The sequence below is a fragment of the Cherax quadricarinatus genome, chromosome 81 (assembly GCF_038502225.1).
Source record: "Cherax quadricarinatus isolate ZL_2023a chromosome 81, ASM3850222v1, whole genome shotgun sequence".
Classification (NCBI taxonomy): Eukaryota; Metazoa; Arthropoda; class Malacostraca; order Decapoda; family Parastacidae; genus Cherax; species Cherax quadricarinatus.
Genome location: NC_091372.1, coordinates 11,410,433 through 11,429,111, shown reverse-complemented (window position 1 = coordinate 11,429,111; position 18,679 = coordinate 11,410,433). Strand labels below are relative to the sequence as shown.

Sequence of the window (18,679 nt, the reverse complement as noted above, 5' to 3'; positions counted from 1 at the left end):
ATCCATTTGTTCTCTATGGAAGCCCCTGTTTGCTCCGTCCCTTTTCTCTTCGCCTACATCCACTCTTGTCTTCCCTTCAGTTACCACCTTTATATGTTCATGTAGCATCTCACTTTTCCCTCCCCCCTGGGAAGTTCCAGCTGTTCGGGTCTGTTCTTTCTCACTCCCTTGCTCGAAAGCTCAACTGCCTACGGCGGCTTCCCGCTCTCTTTTTCTTGATCACTTCCACTCCCATTCTCATGCCACCGCTGTGTACACAGATGGCTCTAAGTCTTCAGACGGCGTTGGATTCGCAGCAGTGCTTCCGGACAGCATCGTGCGGGGGCATTTACTATCTTCAGCTAGCATTTTTACTGCTGAACTGTATGCCATTCTTGCAGCACTTATTCGTATCGCATCTATGCCTGTGTCATCATTTGTGGTAGTCTCAGACTCCCTTAGTGCTCTACAGGCTATACGAAAATTTGATACATCTCACCCCCTAGTTCTCCATATCCAACTTTGGCTACGTCGTATCTCTACGAAGCATAAAGATATTATTTTTTGTTGGGTCCCTGGTCATGTCGACGTACAGGGCAATGAACAGGCAGACACTGCTGCGCGGTCAGCAGTACATGACCTACCAATTTCCTATAGAGGTGTTCCATTTCTGGACTATTTTGCTGCAATAGCTACCCACCTTCGTGCCCGTTGGCAACAACGTTGGTCAACTCTGCTCGGTAACAAACTTCATTCTATTAAACCAAGCATAGGTTACTGGCCGTCTTCTTGTCATCAGTGCCGGGGTTGGGAGACCACTCTCTCCCGCCTTCGCATTGGCCACACTCGTCTTACTCATGGGTATCTCATGGAGAGGCACCCTGTACCTCTCTGTGAGCAGTGTCAAGTTCCAGTATCGATTAGCCACATTCTGTTAGACTGCCCTCTCTATCAACGAGCACGCAGAATTTACCTCCAACGTCGTCTTCGTTCTACTACTCTCTCTTTACCTTCCCTTCTTGCTGATGGACCCTCCTTTAATCCTGACTCTCTCATTGACTTCTTGACAACGACTGATTTACTCCACAAACTCTGATGATACTTTTCGCACTCCCCTCAGCCCTTTCTGGTTCAGTCTCTTGCTGCCCTTTACCCTTTCACCATCCACTGCCCCGCTGTTATCCGTAACCTGTTGCTCATCCATCTCCCTTTTGCCACCTGATGCCCTCACTTCCTTCCTGCCCTGCAGCGCTGTATAGTCCTTGTGGCTTAGCGCTTCTTTTTGATTATAATAATGTGCACTGACATGATCTATTATACCTTCTTATTTATCTTGTATTATACACGAAGGCGCGCAAAAATACAGAAATTGTATTGAGAGATGGTGTGAAACCTACGTAGAGATGTGTTGGTGGTGTGAAACCTACGTAGAGATGTGTTGGTGGTGTGAAACCTACGTAGAGATGTGTTGGTGGTGTGAAACCTACGTAGAGTTGTTGGTGGCGTGAAACCTACGTAGAGTTGTTGGTGGCGTGAAACCTACGTAGAGATGTGTTGGTGGTGTGAAACCTACGTAGAGATGTGTTGGTGGTGTGAAACCTACGTAGAGATGTGTTGGTGGTGTGAAACCTACGTAGAGATGTGTTGGTGGTGTGAAACCTACGTAGAGATGTGTTGGTGGTGTGAAACCTACGTAGAGATGTGTTGGTGGTGTGAAACCTACGTACAGATGTGTTGGTGTGAAACCTACGTACAGATGTGTTGGTGGTGTGAAACCTACGTAGAGATGTGTTGGTGGTGTGAAACCTACGTAGAGATGTGTTGGTGGTGTGAAACCTACGTAGAGATGTGTTGGTGGTGTGAAACCTACGTAGAGATGTGTTGGTGGCGTGAAACTACGTAGAAATGTGTTGGTTACGTGAAAACTACGTAGAGATGTGTTCGTGGTGTGAAACCTACGTAGAGATGTGTTGGTGGTGTGAAACCTACGTAGAGATGTGTTGGTGGTGTGAAACCCCCGTAGAGATGTGTTGGTGGTGTGAAACCCCCGTAGAGATGTGTTGAGAGATGGTGTAAAATCTCCGTAGAGATCTCTATTTTTTTTGCCTCGTTTACGTTTTCTTATATAAGTTTAGAATGGTTTTACATACAGGGTGAGTCAAAATGTTCCGTGCATATGTCAGAGTTACTTTATTATTTAAAGTCAAATGACAAAACACCACCAACACAGTGTCTGGAGACTTTGTAGTCACCACCACAGTGTCTGGAGAATTTGTAGTCACCACCACAGTGTCTGGAGAATTTGTAGTCACCACCACAGTGTCTGGAGACTTTGTAGTCACCACCAGTGTCTGGAGACTGTGGTCATCACACTGTTTAGAGACTTAAACAGGAGCTGCTAGTGCCCACATACTGTATACTTTATGAAATCAATGCGTGACAGTGAGCATTTACACTGTTATATATGGAGACTTGACTCACCCAGTAGTAAAGTGTAGACTTTAACTTAGGATCAAGGAAAGATCGAAATATTTAGTTGAAAATAATATGAAGGAGGGGCCAGCACTTGTTGTAAGAACCGTAGAGTTCCTGCACTACGTGTAGGAACACCGTAGAGATGTATGGTACACTGGAGCCTCGTGTGTGTAAAGGAGGGGCCAGCACGTTCCTTCTGTTTACATTGTCTAATTGAATCTGTTCCTCCTGGGCTTGCCATGATGTGTGTCCTTGTTGCCTCGGTCTTGTTCGTTATAACACTGTTTTAGTTATGGTAACTGTTATATAACACGGTGCATACACTACAGTTATTAACAACTAACAGATCTTTGACTATAATGTCCTTGCTAAGCTAGTCTATATAACTTTGTTCACCGGGTGAGAGTAAGTTTGTCCTCTCGGTGTTATTAGTGGTTACAAGGGTGGTAAGGAAGTCTGACATGTCACTAGTTACAATGGTAGTAAGGAAGTCTGACATGTCACTAGTTACGGTGGTAGTAAGGAAGTCTGACACGTCACTAGTTACAGTGGTAGTAAGGAAGTCTGACATGTCACTAGTTACAATGGTAGTAAGGAAGTCTGACATGTCACTAGTTACAATGGTAGTAAGGAAAGATGACAGAGGTGAGGGAGTAACAGCTGAGAGTTGAACCAAGTTTCAAGTATTGAATTATATAGAAGAGGTCTCTCCCCCTCCCCTTCGGATGGTCATTGATTATACCAGCTGATACGTCACTTAGGATGGCTGCCTGATGTATGTCTGGCTGCGTCTTACCCTTGTCTTACGTCTCACCACCCACGCAACACTGCTGTCTGTGCTGCATGTCTGTCTCAGCCTCAATATATGTCTTTATTGTCATGTTTAACTCCCTAAATCCCTACAAGCACCTCATCTACAGTTCGTAAAGCTTATTTAATATAGCTAAATCCCACATAAGCTTTGTAAAGTACGATTCGATTTAGTTATCTAACAGTTGCTACGTATATTGATTGATATGAATTATTGTAGTCATGAACTGTAAGAACTTTGCTGAGTGAGCCACGTCAGTAGTTTTGGCTTATAAAAACAACAGTTGAGTTTGGTCTGGGAGACTTGCAGACAGACTCTGCGCTGACCTTCCTGTGCAGAGTTAAAACTCTGCTTCCTTACGTCTTGTGCAAGGTTGAACTCTCTCTGCCTGCGTCTTTTTTTTCGTTTCAGCTCCAAAGTTTTGTATTGAAAAGTCAGTAAACCTAACTGATCATAGTTACATTGTTTAATGAGGATTAAATATTGCTATAAGTGAATCCGCAGTAGCTACTCAACCCATACCTGGAGTGTACCTGGAGAGGGTTTCGAGCCCCCGCGGCTCGGTCTGAGACCAGGTCTCATGGTGGATCAGGGCCTGATCAACCAGGCTGTTACTGCTGGCCACACGCAGACCGACATACGAACCACAGCCCGGCTGGTCAGGTACTGACTTTAGGTACCTGTCCAGCGTCTCGAAGACAGCCAGGGGTCTTTTTCAAGAACTTGAAGGGAACCTTTGAGGCTGCTGTAGTTAGTGAATCCACAGTAGAATGTTTAACACTGGCGTCTCTTTAGTCTCTCACCTCAAAGTGAATTAAATATCTGCTTGAAGCCCTTTCTTCATACTGGAATGTGACAGACAAACATAGCTACCCTCCGTTCACAGTGTCTACCTCATGGTGTGACTATCCCATGGTGTGACTATCCCATGGTATGACTATCCCATGGTGTGACTATCCCATGGTATGACTATTCCATAGTATGACTATTCCATGGTATGACTATCCCATGGTGTGACTATCCCATGGTATGACTATCCCATGGTATGACTATCCCATGGTGTGACTATCCCATGGTATGACTATTCCATAGTATGACTATTCCATGGTATGACTATCCCATGGTGTAACTATCCCATGGTATGACTATCCCATGGTATACTACCTCATAGAGTAACCCATTTCGTATAAGTTGTACCAGGGAGAAAACAGTTTTTTTAAACATGGTTAAAATATATTCGAAATACGTGTCTACTATAATAACATGGGTCGTAGCATTTGGAAAAACTCCCACCCTAGAATTTTGCTAGAAATGTTAGTTAAAAAACGTTTTGTACATAGCGAGAGGAAATGAGACTGGTTTAGCGAGGGGTTTTATAATGTGACCTGGTTGACACATTTTCCTGGCCTCTCCCAGACACTGGTTACGCTGTGCTGGTCGGCGCTGCTGCGCTGTTCTGCGTCACGCTGCTCTGCGTTGCGCTGGGTCACTGCTCTGCTTCACGCTACTCTGCGCTGCGCTGCTCTGCCTCACGCTGCTTTGCGTCACTGCGCTGCTCTGCGTTGCGCTGCTCTGCATCACGCTGCTCTGCCTCACGCTGCTGTGTCACACTGCTTTGCTTCACTGTGCTGCTCTGCCTCAAGCTGCTCTGCATCACGCTGCTCTGCATCACGCTGCTCTGCGTCACTGCGCTGCTCCGCGTCATGCTGCTCTGCGTCACTGCGCTGCTCCGCGTCGTGCTGCTCTGCGTCACTGCACTGCTCTGCGTCACTGCATTGTTCCGCGTCGCGCGGCGCTGCGCCCGGACCCACTACTAGAACTTTCCAGCTACTGTTAGTGCTACTTAATGGAGCAAACTTCACTGTTTGTTCACGGTTTAAAGTTATCTTTTGTTCTTAGTTTAATGTCTTTCGTTTTACTTTTTAACGTCTTGTTTATAATTATCTTTTGTTTTGATGAATGGTTCGAAAAACCGACAAGTTGAAGATTGAGACACTTATGCAGCATATGGGAATCTTTTTCCGGAAACGTTTCGCCACACAGTGGCTGAGGGACTGATTACCTCATACTCCTCCTCTCCTCACGCCTTCCTCTTTGTATTGGACTGATGAAGCCACTGTGGCGAAACGTTTCCGGAAAAAGATTCCCATATGCTGCATAAGTGTCTCAATCTTTATCTTTTGTTTGTTCACAGTATACAACTGTTTTGTTTGTCGACAGTTCATAGTTTTGTTCACAGTTCATAGTTATGTTTGTTCACAGTTTATAATTATCTTTTGTTTGTTCACAGTATATAATTGTCTTTGTTGAAAGTTGTGTGTACACACAATTCACTGTAGATGAATGGTTCAGAGAACCGACATGTTGATAAATTAGACACATGTGCAACTCTTGGGTATCTTTATTGAGGAAACGTTTCGCCACACAGTGGCTTCATCAGTCCATACGTAGGAGAAACTTGAAGAACAGGAGGAGAATGAGGTAATCAGTCCCTCAACCTTGAGTCGATGTGTTCAGTCCATCAATCAAGATTGATGGACTGAACACATCGACTCAAGGTTGAGGGACTCATTCTCCTCCGGGCTGTGGCTCGTACGTTGGTTTGCGTGCAGCCAGCAGCAACAGCCTGGTTGATCAGGCTCTGATCTACCAGGAGGCCTGGTCACAGACCGGGCCGCGGGGGCGTTGACCCCCGGAACTCTCCAGGTAAACTCCAGGTACATATGGACTGATGAAGCCACTGTGTGGCGAAACGTTTCCTCAATAAAGATACCCAAGAGTTGCACATGTGTCTAATTTATCACACAATTCACTGTACAGAAAAAAGCTATTATCTTACCTCAACTCATTATAAAGCCTCTGCCTATGTAATGTATGTTACTAACACCCTCAGTCCCTGTAATGTCACCCACAACAGTCTGCTGTAACCCAGGTACCTATTTACTGGTAGGTGAGCACAGGGAGTAGGCATAATAAACCATACCACGGGTGAGGTTAGAACCCGCGATCAGAGTCATGAAACTCCAGAACGACGCGTTAACCACTGGACCAGCGTCGGTCTGGAGTTTTGTGACTGATCGCGAGTTCTAACACCACCCTTGGTATGGGTTGTTTGCAATCGTGTCATTACGATTTCGTGAGTCATGCATTTTATTGCATAAAACAGCACTGTGACAAAAAGGATTCACTATTTTTTACGTTCCTGTATAATGTTCTATTATTGACACCCGACATAATACAGTGGACCATAGAAAACGTTGAATAATGAAGGCAAACTCTAGAAAACAGACAAGAAAGAAGAAAAGAGACATATCTAGTAATGTATCTAGCAAGATTTGACGAAGGATACTGGAAGTATTATGAGAGGGAAGTTGAAAAAAGAATCCCAGAATTTCAGCTCTGAAACAGTGGCTATAATTCTGAAAAAATGTTAGCTGCTTGTAGGATACAAGAGTGTGTAGATATATGTACTACAAGAGCTCTAGCTCTTGGTTCAAAATGAATTGAAAAAGTGCACTTATGAGGCGAAAAGAGAGAGATGTATCAAGAAATGTGTGGGACAAAAAGATGAAGTTGGAAACAGAGTGGATAAGAGAGTTGTAATAATGGTAGTTATCTAGCAGTGGTAATAATGGTAGTTACCTAGCAGTGGTAATAATGGTAGTTACCTAGCAGAGTGGTAATGGTAGTTACCTAGCAGAGTGATAATAATGGTAGTTACCTAGCAGTGGTAATAATGGTAGTTACCTAGCAGTGGTAATAATGGTAGTTACCTAGGAGAGTGAGGTGAAGCATGAAAGTACACCTATATGGGCAACTGCTGCGCCGTCTGTTCTGCTCTCCGACGGTGAGTTCTCCTGCAGCTATAGTGTCGAGTTACCTTACACCACAACCTTAGTGTTGAGTTCTCTTACACGTTAAGTTCATGTCTTGGAAATACAAACACAAATGCAGTGTAATATGATCCTTTATAGTCAGTGTTTCTCCCACACAGTGGGATTTATCAAATTATAAACAGGTCAGATCTTAATGGTTTACACTGTGCCAATATATTTGTGGATTAACCTTCATGAAATCTTATTGTCACTGTTATATTTATACTGTTTTACATCCATATTGCTGTGTGGATGCGTGTTACTCGCAAGTAGATGAATGGTTTATTTATTCCCAATGTCAATGTATGGATATTTCACTCCTGAGATGGATGAGTGAGTGAGTTGTCATCGCCAGGTGGATGGATGGATTTGTTTTACTTGCCAGGTGGATGCCTAGTATGGGCCAACAGGCCTCCTGCAGTGTTCCTCCTTTCTTATGTTCTTATGTTCTTGGCAGATGGACGGAGGGGGTACGGAAGGAGTGGTTATCAGTGGTTCCTAGTGGAGAAGAGGAGGAGGGGGCGACAGACCCCTTGAGAACTCCAGGTACCTTGGATGATGTTCCCCTTACCGGCACGCACTCACGGGAGGAGGTAAGATAAACTGGGATAACCCGAGATTATCTAAATCTAGCCTGCGTTAGTTTAAAGTTCATTCGGTAAAGCCATAAATTCTTTTACACACAGTAGTGTCAAAGTAATGGCTTTGTTGTAGCCATTAGTGAAGCATGATGTAGAATTATTGTAGGTTGTTAGTAAATTGTGGCTTAAAGTCTGCAACATGAGGGTCATTAAGGCTGTCGTCTGCAACATGAGGGTCATTAAGGCTGTCGTCTGCAACATGAGGGTCATTAAGGCTGTCGTCTGCAACATGAGGGTCATTAAGGCTGTCGTCTGCAACATGACGGTCATTAAGGCTGTCGTCTGCAACATGACGGTCATTAAGGCTGTCGTCTGCAACATGACGGTCATTAAGGCTGTCGTCTGCAACATGACGGTCATTAAGGCTGTCGTCTGCAACATGACGGTCATTAAGGCTGTCGTCTGCAACATGACGGTCATTAAGGCTGTCGTCTGCAACATGACGGTCATTAAGGCTGTTTATCACCTGTACACCACCAGTCAAAAATACTTCAATGTAGTCACGTAAACTATGGTATATACACTGAGAGACATACACCTGTGTGTATGTACCGTGAGATAGGCATCAGTGTATATATACAGATACACACCTCATTGTACACTGAGAGATGCCTCACGGTCTGATGTATCCTTATCATTGTCCAGTGGCTGGCTGGATGGCGAAACGTCTATGGTGGGGATGCCCGGGTGTTGTGCATGTGTCATTTCATCCTGTCGGTATTATATACAATTCTTGTACTACTACTACTACCTCCACCTCTTCCTGCCTATATATAGCCGTCCTGCTCCACCTCTGTTAGTGTGACTTTGTCAATGGTCCAAGTCGGACCGAAACGTCGTCGTAAGCTTCTCTCTTTTATGTGCGGGTTATTTGTGTATTGTTCAATGTACTACAAAACTAGTATTGATAAAGTACTAATAGTACTAGTAATAATTATTATTATTATTATAATCAAGGGGGAAGCGCTAAACCCGGAAGATTATACAGCGCCTGGGGGGGGGGGGGATGTGGAAGGCATTCAGGCTTAATTCGGGGAACTGGAGCACAGATCCAATTCCCTAAATCAAGAGCCCCTCACCAACATCAAGGAACCTTCCTTGAGGGGACTAGTAATAATAACGTAATCAAATATAGAAAGACAAGAAATATTTCCGCCTGTTTCCTGGGATAACAAACGACCAGTGTAAATTTAACTAAAAATCAATATTATCTTGACAATGAACCTATAAACACAGTGCTAGGGTTTATAATTCTGACAATACATAATGTGTATGAGTGTTAGGTACGGTATTAAACCACTACTAAATTGTGAAGTTTAATGTTAATAAAGTCTGGCTGTCGTGGCTATTGTAGCGTGGTAGTGTGTCTGGCTACTGTAGTGTGGTAGTCAGTGTGTCTGGCTACTGTAGTGTGGTAGTCAGTGTGGCTACTGTAGTGTGGTAGTGTGTCTGGCTACTGTAGTGTGGTAGTCAGTGTGTCTGGCTACTGTAGTGTGGTAGTCAGTGTGGCTACTGTAGTGTGGTAGTGTGTCTGGCTACTGTAGTGTGGTAGTATGTCTGGCTACTGTAGTGTGGTAGTCAGTGTGGCTACTGTAGTGTGGTAGTGTGTCTGGCTACTGTAGTGTGGTAGTATGTCTGGCTACTGTAGTGTGGTAGTCAGTGTGGCTACTGTAGTGTGGTAGTGTGTCTGGCTACTGTAGTGTGGTAGTATGTCTGGCTACTGTAGTGTGGTAGTCAGTGTGGCTACTGTAGTGTGGTAGTGTGTCTGGCTACTGTAGTGTGGTAGTATGTCTGGCTACTGTAGTGTGGTAGTCAGTGTGGCTACTGTAGTGTGGTAGTGTGTCTGGCTACTGTAGTGTGGTAGTATGTCTGGCTACTGTAGTGTGGTAGTCAGTGTGGCTACTGTAGTGTGGTAGTGTGTCTGGCTACTGTAGTGTGGTAGTGTGTCTGGCTACTGTAGTGTAGTAGTGTGTCTGGCTACTGTAGTGTGGTAGTGTGGCTACTGTAGTGTGGTGTGTCTGGCTACTGTAGTGTGGTAGTGTGTCTGGCTACTGTAGTGTGGTAGTGTGTCTGGCTACTGTAGTGTGGTAGTGTGTCTGGCTACTGTAGTGTGGTAGTGTGTCTGGCTACTGTAGTGTGGTAGTGTGTCTGGCTGCTGTGGTGTGGTAGTGTGTCTGGCTACTGTAGTGTGGTAGTGTGTCTGGCTACTGTAGTGTGGTAGTGTGTCTGGCTACTGTAGTGTGGTAGTGTGTCTCGCTACTGTCGTGTGATAGTGTGGCTACTGTAGTGTGGTAGTGTGGTTACTGTAGTGTGGTAGTGTGTTTGGCTACTGTAGTGTGGTAATGTCTGGCTACTGTAGTGTGGTAGTGTGTCTGTCTACTGTAGTGTGGTAGTGTGTCTGGCTACTGTAGTGTGGTAGTGTGTCTGGCTACTGTAGTGTGGTAGTGTGGCTACTGTAGTGTGGTAGTCAGTGTGGCTACTGTAGTGTGGTAGTGTGTCTGGCTACTGTAGTGTGGTAGTGTGTCTGGCTACTGTAGTGTGGTAGTGTGTCTGGCTACTGTAGTGTGGTAGTGTCTGGCTACTGTAGTGTGGTAGTGTGTCTCGCTACTGTAGTGTGATAGTGTGGCTACTGTAGTGTGGTAGTCAGTGTAGCTACTGTAGTGTGGTAGTCAGTGTGGCTACTGTAGTGTGGTAGTGTGGCTACTGTAGTGTGGTAGTCAGTGTGGCTACTGTAGTGTGGTTGTCAGTGTGGCTACTGTAGTGTGGTAGTGTGTCTGGCTACTGTAGTGTGGTAGTGTGTCTGGCTACTGTAGTGTGGTAGTGTGTCTGGCTACTGTAGTGTGGTAGTGTGTCTGGCTACTGTAGTGTGGTAGTGTCTCGCTACTGTAGTGTGGCTACTGTAGTGTGGTAGTCAGTGTGGCTACTGTAGTGTGGCAGTGTGTCTGGCTACTGTAGTGTGGTAGTGTGTCTGGCTATTGTAGTGTGGTAGTGTGTCTTGCTACTGTAGTGTGGTAGTGTGTCTGGCTGCTGTAGTGTGGTAGTCAGTGTGGCTACTGTAGTGTGGTAGTCAGCGTGTCTGGCTACTGTAGTGTGGCTACTGTAGTGTGGTAGTTAGTGTGGCTACTGTAGTGTGGTAGTCAGTGTGTCTGGCTACTGTAGTGTGGTAGTCAGTGTGGCTACTGTAGTGTGGTAGTGTGGCTACTGTAGTGTGGTAGTCAGTGTGGCTACTGTAGTGTGGTAGTGTGTGTGGTTACTGTAGTGTGGTAGTGTGTCTGGCTACTGTAGTGTGGTAGTGTGTGTGGTTACTGTAGTGTGGTAGTGTGTCTGGCTGCTGTAGTGCGGTAGTGTGTCTGGCTACTGTAGTGTGGTAGTGTGGCTACTGTAGTCTGGTAGTGTGTCTGGCTACTGTAGTGTGGTAGTGTGTCTGGCTACTGTAGTGTGGTAGTGTGTCTGGCTGCTGTAGTGTGGTAGTGTGTCTGGGTACTGTAGTGTGGTAGTGCGTCTGGCTACTGTAGTGTGGTAGTTTGTCTGGCTGCTGTAGTGTGGTAGTGTCTGGCTGCTGTAGTGTGGTAGTGTGTCTGGGTAGTGTAGTGTGGTAGTTTGTCTGGCTACTGTAGTGGGGTAGTTTGGCTGCTGTAGTGTGGTAGTGTGTCTGGCTACTGTAATGTGGTAGTGTGTCTGGCTACTGTAGTGTGATTGTGTGTCTGGCTGCTGTAGTGTGGTAGTCAGTGTGGCTACTGTAGTGTGGTAGTCAGGGTGTCTGGCTACTGTAGTGTGGTAGTCAGGGTGTCTGGCTACTGTAGTGTGGTAGTCAGTGTGTGTGGCTACTGTAGTGTGGTAGTGTGTGTGGCTACTGTAGTGTGGTAGTGTGTCTGGCTACTGTAGTGTGATAGTGTGGCTACTGTAGTGTGGTAGTGTGTCTGGCTACTGTAGTGTGGTAGTCAGTCTGGCTACTGTAGTGTGGTAGTCAGTCTGGCTACTGTAGTGTGGTAGTCAGTCTGGCTACTGTAGTGTGGTAGTCAGTCTGGCTACTGTAGTGTGGTAGTCAGTCTGGCTACTGTAGTGTGGTAGTCAGTCTGGCTACTGTAGTGTGGTAGTGTGGCTACTGTAGTGTGGTAGTCAGTGTGCTGTAGTGTGGTAGTGTGGCTACTGTAGTGTGGTAGTCAGGGTGTCTGGCTACTGTAGTGTGGCTACTGTAGTGTGGCTACTGTAGTGTGGCTACTGTAGTGTGGCTACTGTAGTGTGGTTACTGTAGTGTGGCTACTGTAGTGTGGTAGTGTCTGGCTATTGTAGTGTGGTAGTCAGTGTGGCTACTGTAGTGTGGTATTCAGGGTGTCTGGCTACTGTAGTGTGGTATTCAGGGTGTCTGGCTACTGTAGTGTGGTAGTGTGTCTGGCTACTGTAGTGTGGTAGTGTGTGTGGCTACTGTAGTGTGGTAGTGTGTCTGGCTACTGTAGTGTGATAGTGTGGCTACTGTAGTGTGGTAGTCAGTCTGGCTACTGTAGTGTGGTAGTGTGGCTACTGTAGTGTGGTAGTCAGTGTGCCTACTGTAGTGTGGTAGTGTGGCTACTGTAGTGTGGTAGTCAGGGTGTCTGGCTACTGTAGTGTGGTAGTGTGGCTACTGTAGTGTGGTAGTGTGGCTACTGTAGTGTGGTAGTGTCTGTCTACTGTAGTCTGGTAGTGTGGCTACTGTAGTGTGGTAATGTGTCTGGCTACTGTAGTGTGGTAGTGTGTCTGGCTACTGTAGTGTGGTAGTGTGTCTGGCTACTGTAGTGTGGTAGTGTGGCTACTGTAGTGTGGTAGTCTGGCTACTGTAGTGTGGTAGTGTCTGGCTTCTGTAGTGTGGTAGTGTGTCTGGCTACTGTAGTGTGGTAATGTGTCTGGCTACTGTAGTGTGGTAGTGTGTCTGGCTACTGTAGTGTGGTAGTGTGTCTGGCTACTGAAGTGTGGTAGTTTGTCTGGCTGCTGTAGTGTGGTAGTGTCTGGCTACTGTAGTGTGGTAGTGTCTGGCTACTGTAGTGTGGCTACTGTAGTGTGGTTATCGGGTTAATATGTCTGACTCTTGTGACTACTGTATTGTGGAACTCCAGTTTCAAGTAATCTATCGTAGATAGATAGCCATCATGTGCAGGTAGAGTGCATGGGTACCAGCAGAAGCAGCCTGGTTGATCACCCCTCGCTCCACTAGTAGGCTTAATCTGGGACCAGGAAACTATCAAATATTAAAGACTAGGCTGACCTACACTTACAAGAGGAAGGTTATGACGACGTTTCGCTCCGTTCATTAAGTATTGATTGACCAGGATAGAGCGAAACGTTCCCATAAAGTCCTCTTCTAATTACGATTTTTGGTATTTTGTTTCAGTCACGGTATTGTGACTTTAAGAGCAAAAAGGAACAATACACAAAGCTTACGACGACGTTTCGGCCCGACTTGGACCATTTACAAGTGTGCTTTATCAGTGGTCCAAGTTAGACCCAAACGTCTTGGTAAACAGTGTGCTTTATCAGCGGTCCAAGTTAGACCCAAACGTCTTGGTAAACAGTGTGCTTTATCAGTGGTCCAAGTTAGACCCAAACGTCTTGGTAAACAGTGTGCTTTATCAGTGGTCCAAGTTAGACCCAAACGTCTTGGTAAACAGTGTGCTTTATCAGTGGTCCAAGTTAGACCCAAACGTCTTGGTAAACAGTGTGCTTTATCAGTGGTCCAAGTTAGACCCAAACGTCTTGGTAAACAGTGTGCTTTATCAGCGGTCCAGGTTAGACCCAAACGTCGTGGTAAACACTTCCCTCCTGTGTGCGGGTCATTCGTACATTTTGATATTTTATATAGACTAGGCCTGATTACGAAGGCCAGTGACCATTAATGTTGGTGGACCGCTGGTCAAGAAGCGGGGACAGGAGCTGAGGCTCAACCCCCACAACCCACCCAACTTGGCGAGCAGTTTAATCAGTACGACAGTGGCAAAGAACAAGATATTTTCCATGCCCGGAAAAATTTTTTGAAACCAAGTATTTAGCGCTTAATAATAATAATAATAATAATAATGGGATTAAGGGAGATTACTTTGAGGATTAATCTGTTGGGATTTACGTAAAATATTTACCCTTTAGGACTGAAGTTGAAGAGATCATGATCCAAGGAGTTTAAACTAGCCCTCTCTTTCCTTGGATCAAAGCTGATTGTCTCATTCCACAGGCGTTGTATGACTCTTGTGGATTTACAAATTCACGAGATACTGAAGGCAGGTTAAAAGTGTGTTGAGGTTAATTGGTTGAGGATGTGTGTACGTGTACGTGTGTGTACGTGTGAGGTGTGAGGTAGAGGCAAAATGGTAAATAACTCATATGGTCGATAATCCTAAAGCTGAACTCTGGCTACCTCGCCCAATATTACATGGCACGCACGCACACACACACACAAGCACATACACACGCACACACATGCATGACACACACACATCATATTCTCTCTCACGCACACTTTCACACTTATTCTCTCTCACACATCCCCCACACTCCAAACATTCCCTCACCTAATCCATTTGTTTACTCTACGAGACATTAATTCCTAAGTAATAGTAACTCCAGTTCTACTGGAAGGTAACATTTGAAGCTGCCATAACAGATGTATCGTCAGAGAAATACTTGATATCCTCATGGCCCTACTGCAGCCTCCCAGCTCACACTGACACATCAACAGTAGCAAACTTATTCTGTGTGCTGGAATGTGACAGGGAAACATAGCATTTGTTCCCACTGTGTAGCACTCAGGTGCATGGGGAAGTAGGTGCAAGCTGTAAACGTACACGAGTCATAGAGATGTTAGGTACCAGGAGACACACAAGTCATAGATGTTAGTTACAAGGAGAGAGAGAGAGAGAGAGAATGAAATTAGGTGTCAGGTATCAGGGGAGACACAGGTCATAGCGATGTCAGGTACCAGGAGACGCACAAATCATAGCGATGTCAAGTACCAAGAGACACAAGTCATAGCGATGTCAGGTGCCAGGAGAGACAAGTCATAGAGATGTCAAGTACAAAGAGAGAGAGTCACAGAGATGTCAAGCAGAATGGGAGACTCATACAAGTCCGAGATGTCATTCATTACATTTCCTGTAAAAGTTGATTTAAATATTCACTTAGAATCGCTAAACCCCTAGGGGTTACACAGCGCCTGTGAAGTGGGAGAAAGGTAACTAGGTTTGATCTAGCTAAGGGTAGTCTCCAGTTCCTTGGATGAAGAACCCTTCGCCAGTTGTTCGCCAGCCTTGAAAGAGGGTAGACAGGTGGAATGAGAAAGAAACAGATTACATTCTTCCCTTGAAGATAATTCATGTAATTGATATTTACTGCAACTAGAGATAATCAAAGTAACACGATTATCTTGTAAATATTGGAAATTATATTAGGATAAATTCTGATAGCAATGTTACTGGAAGTTAAGTCAGGAAAATATATATTATTACTACTACCAATTCTGCTACTACTACACTACTACTACTACTACTACTACTACTGTTACTACTACGAAGACTATAAGCTTGTGTGGGTCATAATAAGTGGTGACTATTATTGTGATTATTATTATGATAGTGATAATAGTAATTTACTGCCTGAAATATAGAATATTACAGACTACACTATCTTATAATAGGGTGTTGACATCGCAGTTAGGTAGCTGAGGTAATAAGTTACATAACATATTTACGAGGAACGTATGAGGTAGTTACATGTTGTTAGGTAATAAGGTGATAAAGGCAGTTGTAAGCTAGTTATAGAAGTAGTTAGCAGTTCAGTAGTAGTTAGCATTTCAGAAGTTACTTAATGTTTTTCGATTGTTTCAGATCGAGTCTTTAATACGAACAAGATGTGACCTGGGATGCCAGCACTCTGACAACTTCAATAAGGTGAGCATTACCTCTGTTGCTGCTGCTTCATTTTCTTCCTCTCTCTGTCCCGTCCCTGTCCTCCTCTCCTATATATACTAGTTCCCTCATCTTCCTATTTAAGCATTACCTTCACCACTACTATTCCATTTCCTCTCTGTTCCATCCCTGTCCTCCTCTCCTATATATACTAGTTCCCTCATCTTCCTGTTTAAGCATTACCTTCACCACTACTATTCCATTTCCTCTCTGACCCATCCCTATCCTTCTCTCCTATATATACTAGTTCCCTCATCTTCCTATTTAAGCATTACCTTCACTACTATTCCATTTCCTCTCTCTGTCCCATCCCTATCCTCCTCTTATACTGGCTCCCTCACCTTCAGGTGTCACTGTGACTTGTAAATAATCCAAGTCGGATCCAAACATCATCGTAAGCTTCTCTCTCCTATGTACGGGTTGTGTGTGTACTATTTCTGGTTATCTGGTCGCAGACCGGGCCGCGGGGGCGTTGACCCCCGGAACTCTCCCCAGGTAAACTCCAGGTATTGTGACTTTTGGTTCTTGAAGCACTTACCTTCATTTTCTAAGTTGCCAAGCGACTCTTTGATTCACACGTAATTTGTGATTGGTGGAACGACAGAGTAAATGGGTAGAGGCGGGATCCATGCCTAATTTTAAGAATAGATACGACAGGGCTCCCGCAGTTAGTGAACCCAGTAGTGGCCAGCGGAGAGGCGGGGCCAGGAGCTAAGACTCGGCCCCTGAAATCACGAATAGTGGCTATGTTGTATAAACTTTAGTAATTAATACCCACAAATTGGTTTTAAAAGACACGTGAGGAAACACTAGGACAAAAAACATTTCGGTCTTGGGTCTTTGATCAAGGTCCCAAGACCGAAACGTTTTGTAACGTGTCCCAGTGTTTGCTCACCTGTCTTTATAAACCAAGGTAATACATTTTTGCTCAGAATATTTTAAGTTTAGGGCTAACCAAGAAATTGACCCAAAAATCGTAAATTATCATCTTCGATTACAAGTGTGATAATCTACATATTTTAGCTAAAAACTGGAGTATTTAAAAAAAATGTATCCAACTATGTAAAGGTGAGCATATGTATACAAGCCACAGGGGGATAGGAATCTTCAGCTCAGGTACTTTCACACCTCACCGTGCTTCATCAGTAGCTATGTAACATTGCAAGAGTAGCAACAGAAGAAATTAAATTTTTCCCTTCTGTTGCTACCTTTGCAACATTGTATAGCTCCTAATGACGCACGGTGAAGTGTGTAAGTACTTGAGCTGTAGATTTCTGTCTCCTGTGACTTGTCTTGCGATTGTATTATGTATATTTAGCCCAGAATGACGCAGTAAAGTCAGTGTTACCTTTGATACAACCAAGGATATCACTGTCAGATATAATTTAAAGGTAAATTTGTCCAGTACCTTAGAGAACTGATGAATAAGACACGAGTCTTGTGGAATACCTAGATGGCTGGTTCTGATTCTCAGCTCCTTGCAGTAACCAAGGTGATAGATTGCCCAGTTCATCATCCTCTGACGTGTTCAGTTTTCTCAAGTAGTGATCTGACCTGAATCATTGGTGATGCGATCTGTATCATTGGTGATCCGACCTGTATCAGTGATGATCTGACCTGTTTCAGTGGTGATCTGACCTGTTTGTGGTGATCCAACCTGTATCACTGGTGATCTGACCTGTATCGGTAGTGATCTGACCTGTATTAGTGATCCGACCTGTATCACTGGTGGTCTGACTTGTATCAGTAGTGATCTGACCTGTATTAGTGATCCGACCTATATTAGTGATCTGACCTGCATCAGTGGTGATCTGACCTGTTTGAGTAGTGATCTACCCTAACAGTTGGGTGTCTTTATAAAGGAAACATTACGCCTGGTCAGCAGGCTTCGTCAGTTGAATAGTGAAGCGAATAAAAACATTGTAGACAAAGGCATGGAGAGAGAATGTGAAGTGTTCACCTCAGATTCTCTCTCCTCTTCCACACACTCGGGTTTTATAATCACCTTTGTATTCGACTGAAGCCTGCTGGGGAGGCGAAGTGTTTCGTCATTAAAGATGTAACAGTGTCGTGCACATTCGTCTCGCTCATCAGGTTGAGTGATCTTGGAACCAGATGTTTAGTGAAATGTCCCGTGGCCTGGTAGACAACGCTTTCGCCTCTCGCACTGTCCGTGGTTCGATCCCCGGCAAGGGTGGAAATATTGGGAGCGTTTCCTTACACTTGTCACGTTCACCTAGAAAGCAAGGAGGTGCCTGGGTGTTAGCCTACTGGTGTGGGTGGCATCCTGGGGGATAAGATTGAAGGACCACAATGGAAATAAGACACAATCCGCGCTGACTTTCTTGGGCTATCCTGGGTGGCTAACCCTCCGCGGTTAAAAATCCCAACAATATCGTATTTTAAAGGTATTAATATTTGTATTGCAGGAATACATCAACCCTGAGAACTTAGCAGCAGAGCTGGAGAAGGAGCTGTTGGCACTGAAGCTTCATGTAGCACGCTCCCACGCTCTCCTCCACCACTACCAGGTGTGTACTGTTACTGTTAACGTGCCCCATGCCCTGGTGGCAAAAGCTCTCGCTCTACACGGCGAGGGTTCGGATTCGATTCCCGGCGGGGGTTGAAACATTGGGCGTGTTTCCTTACACCGGTTGTCTATGTTGACCCATCAGTAAAATAGGTACCTGGGTGTTAGCCGACTGGTGTGGGTCGCATCTTGGGACAAGGACCTAATTTGCGGGAAATGCTCAGCATAACAAGGAACTTTCTATATAGTAGTATGTCATTGATGTCAGCTATGGTCTGTATACCTTATACATGTACCTGTATACCTTATACATGTACTTGTATACCTTATACATGTACTTGTATACCTTATACATGTACTTGTATACCTTATACATGTACTTGTATACCTTATACATGTACTTGTATACCTTATACATGTACTTGTATACCTTATACATG

At 44.7% G+C, this 18,679-nt stretch overlaps 1 protein-coding gene across 7 annotated transcripts in view; it reads left to right on the top strand.

Moving 5' to 3' along the window:
• LOC128699797 (serine-rich adhesin for platelets) overlaps positions 1–18,679 on the top strand; it is a 350,518-nt gene that overhangs the window by 162,227 nt on the left and 169,612 nt on the right. For all 7 annotated transcript variants that reach the window (XM_070102414.1, XM_070102415.1, XM_070102413.1 and 4 more), the window contains 3 exons: positions 7,598–7,733; positions 15,629–15,691; positions 18,139–18,240. In XM_070102414.1, the coding sequence (XP_069958515.1) occupies positions 7,598–7,733; positions 15,629–15,691; positions 18,139–18,240 (301 nt within the window). The remainder of the gene's footprint in view (positions 1–7,597; positions 7,734–15,628; positions 15,692–18,138; positions 18,241–18,679) is intronic.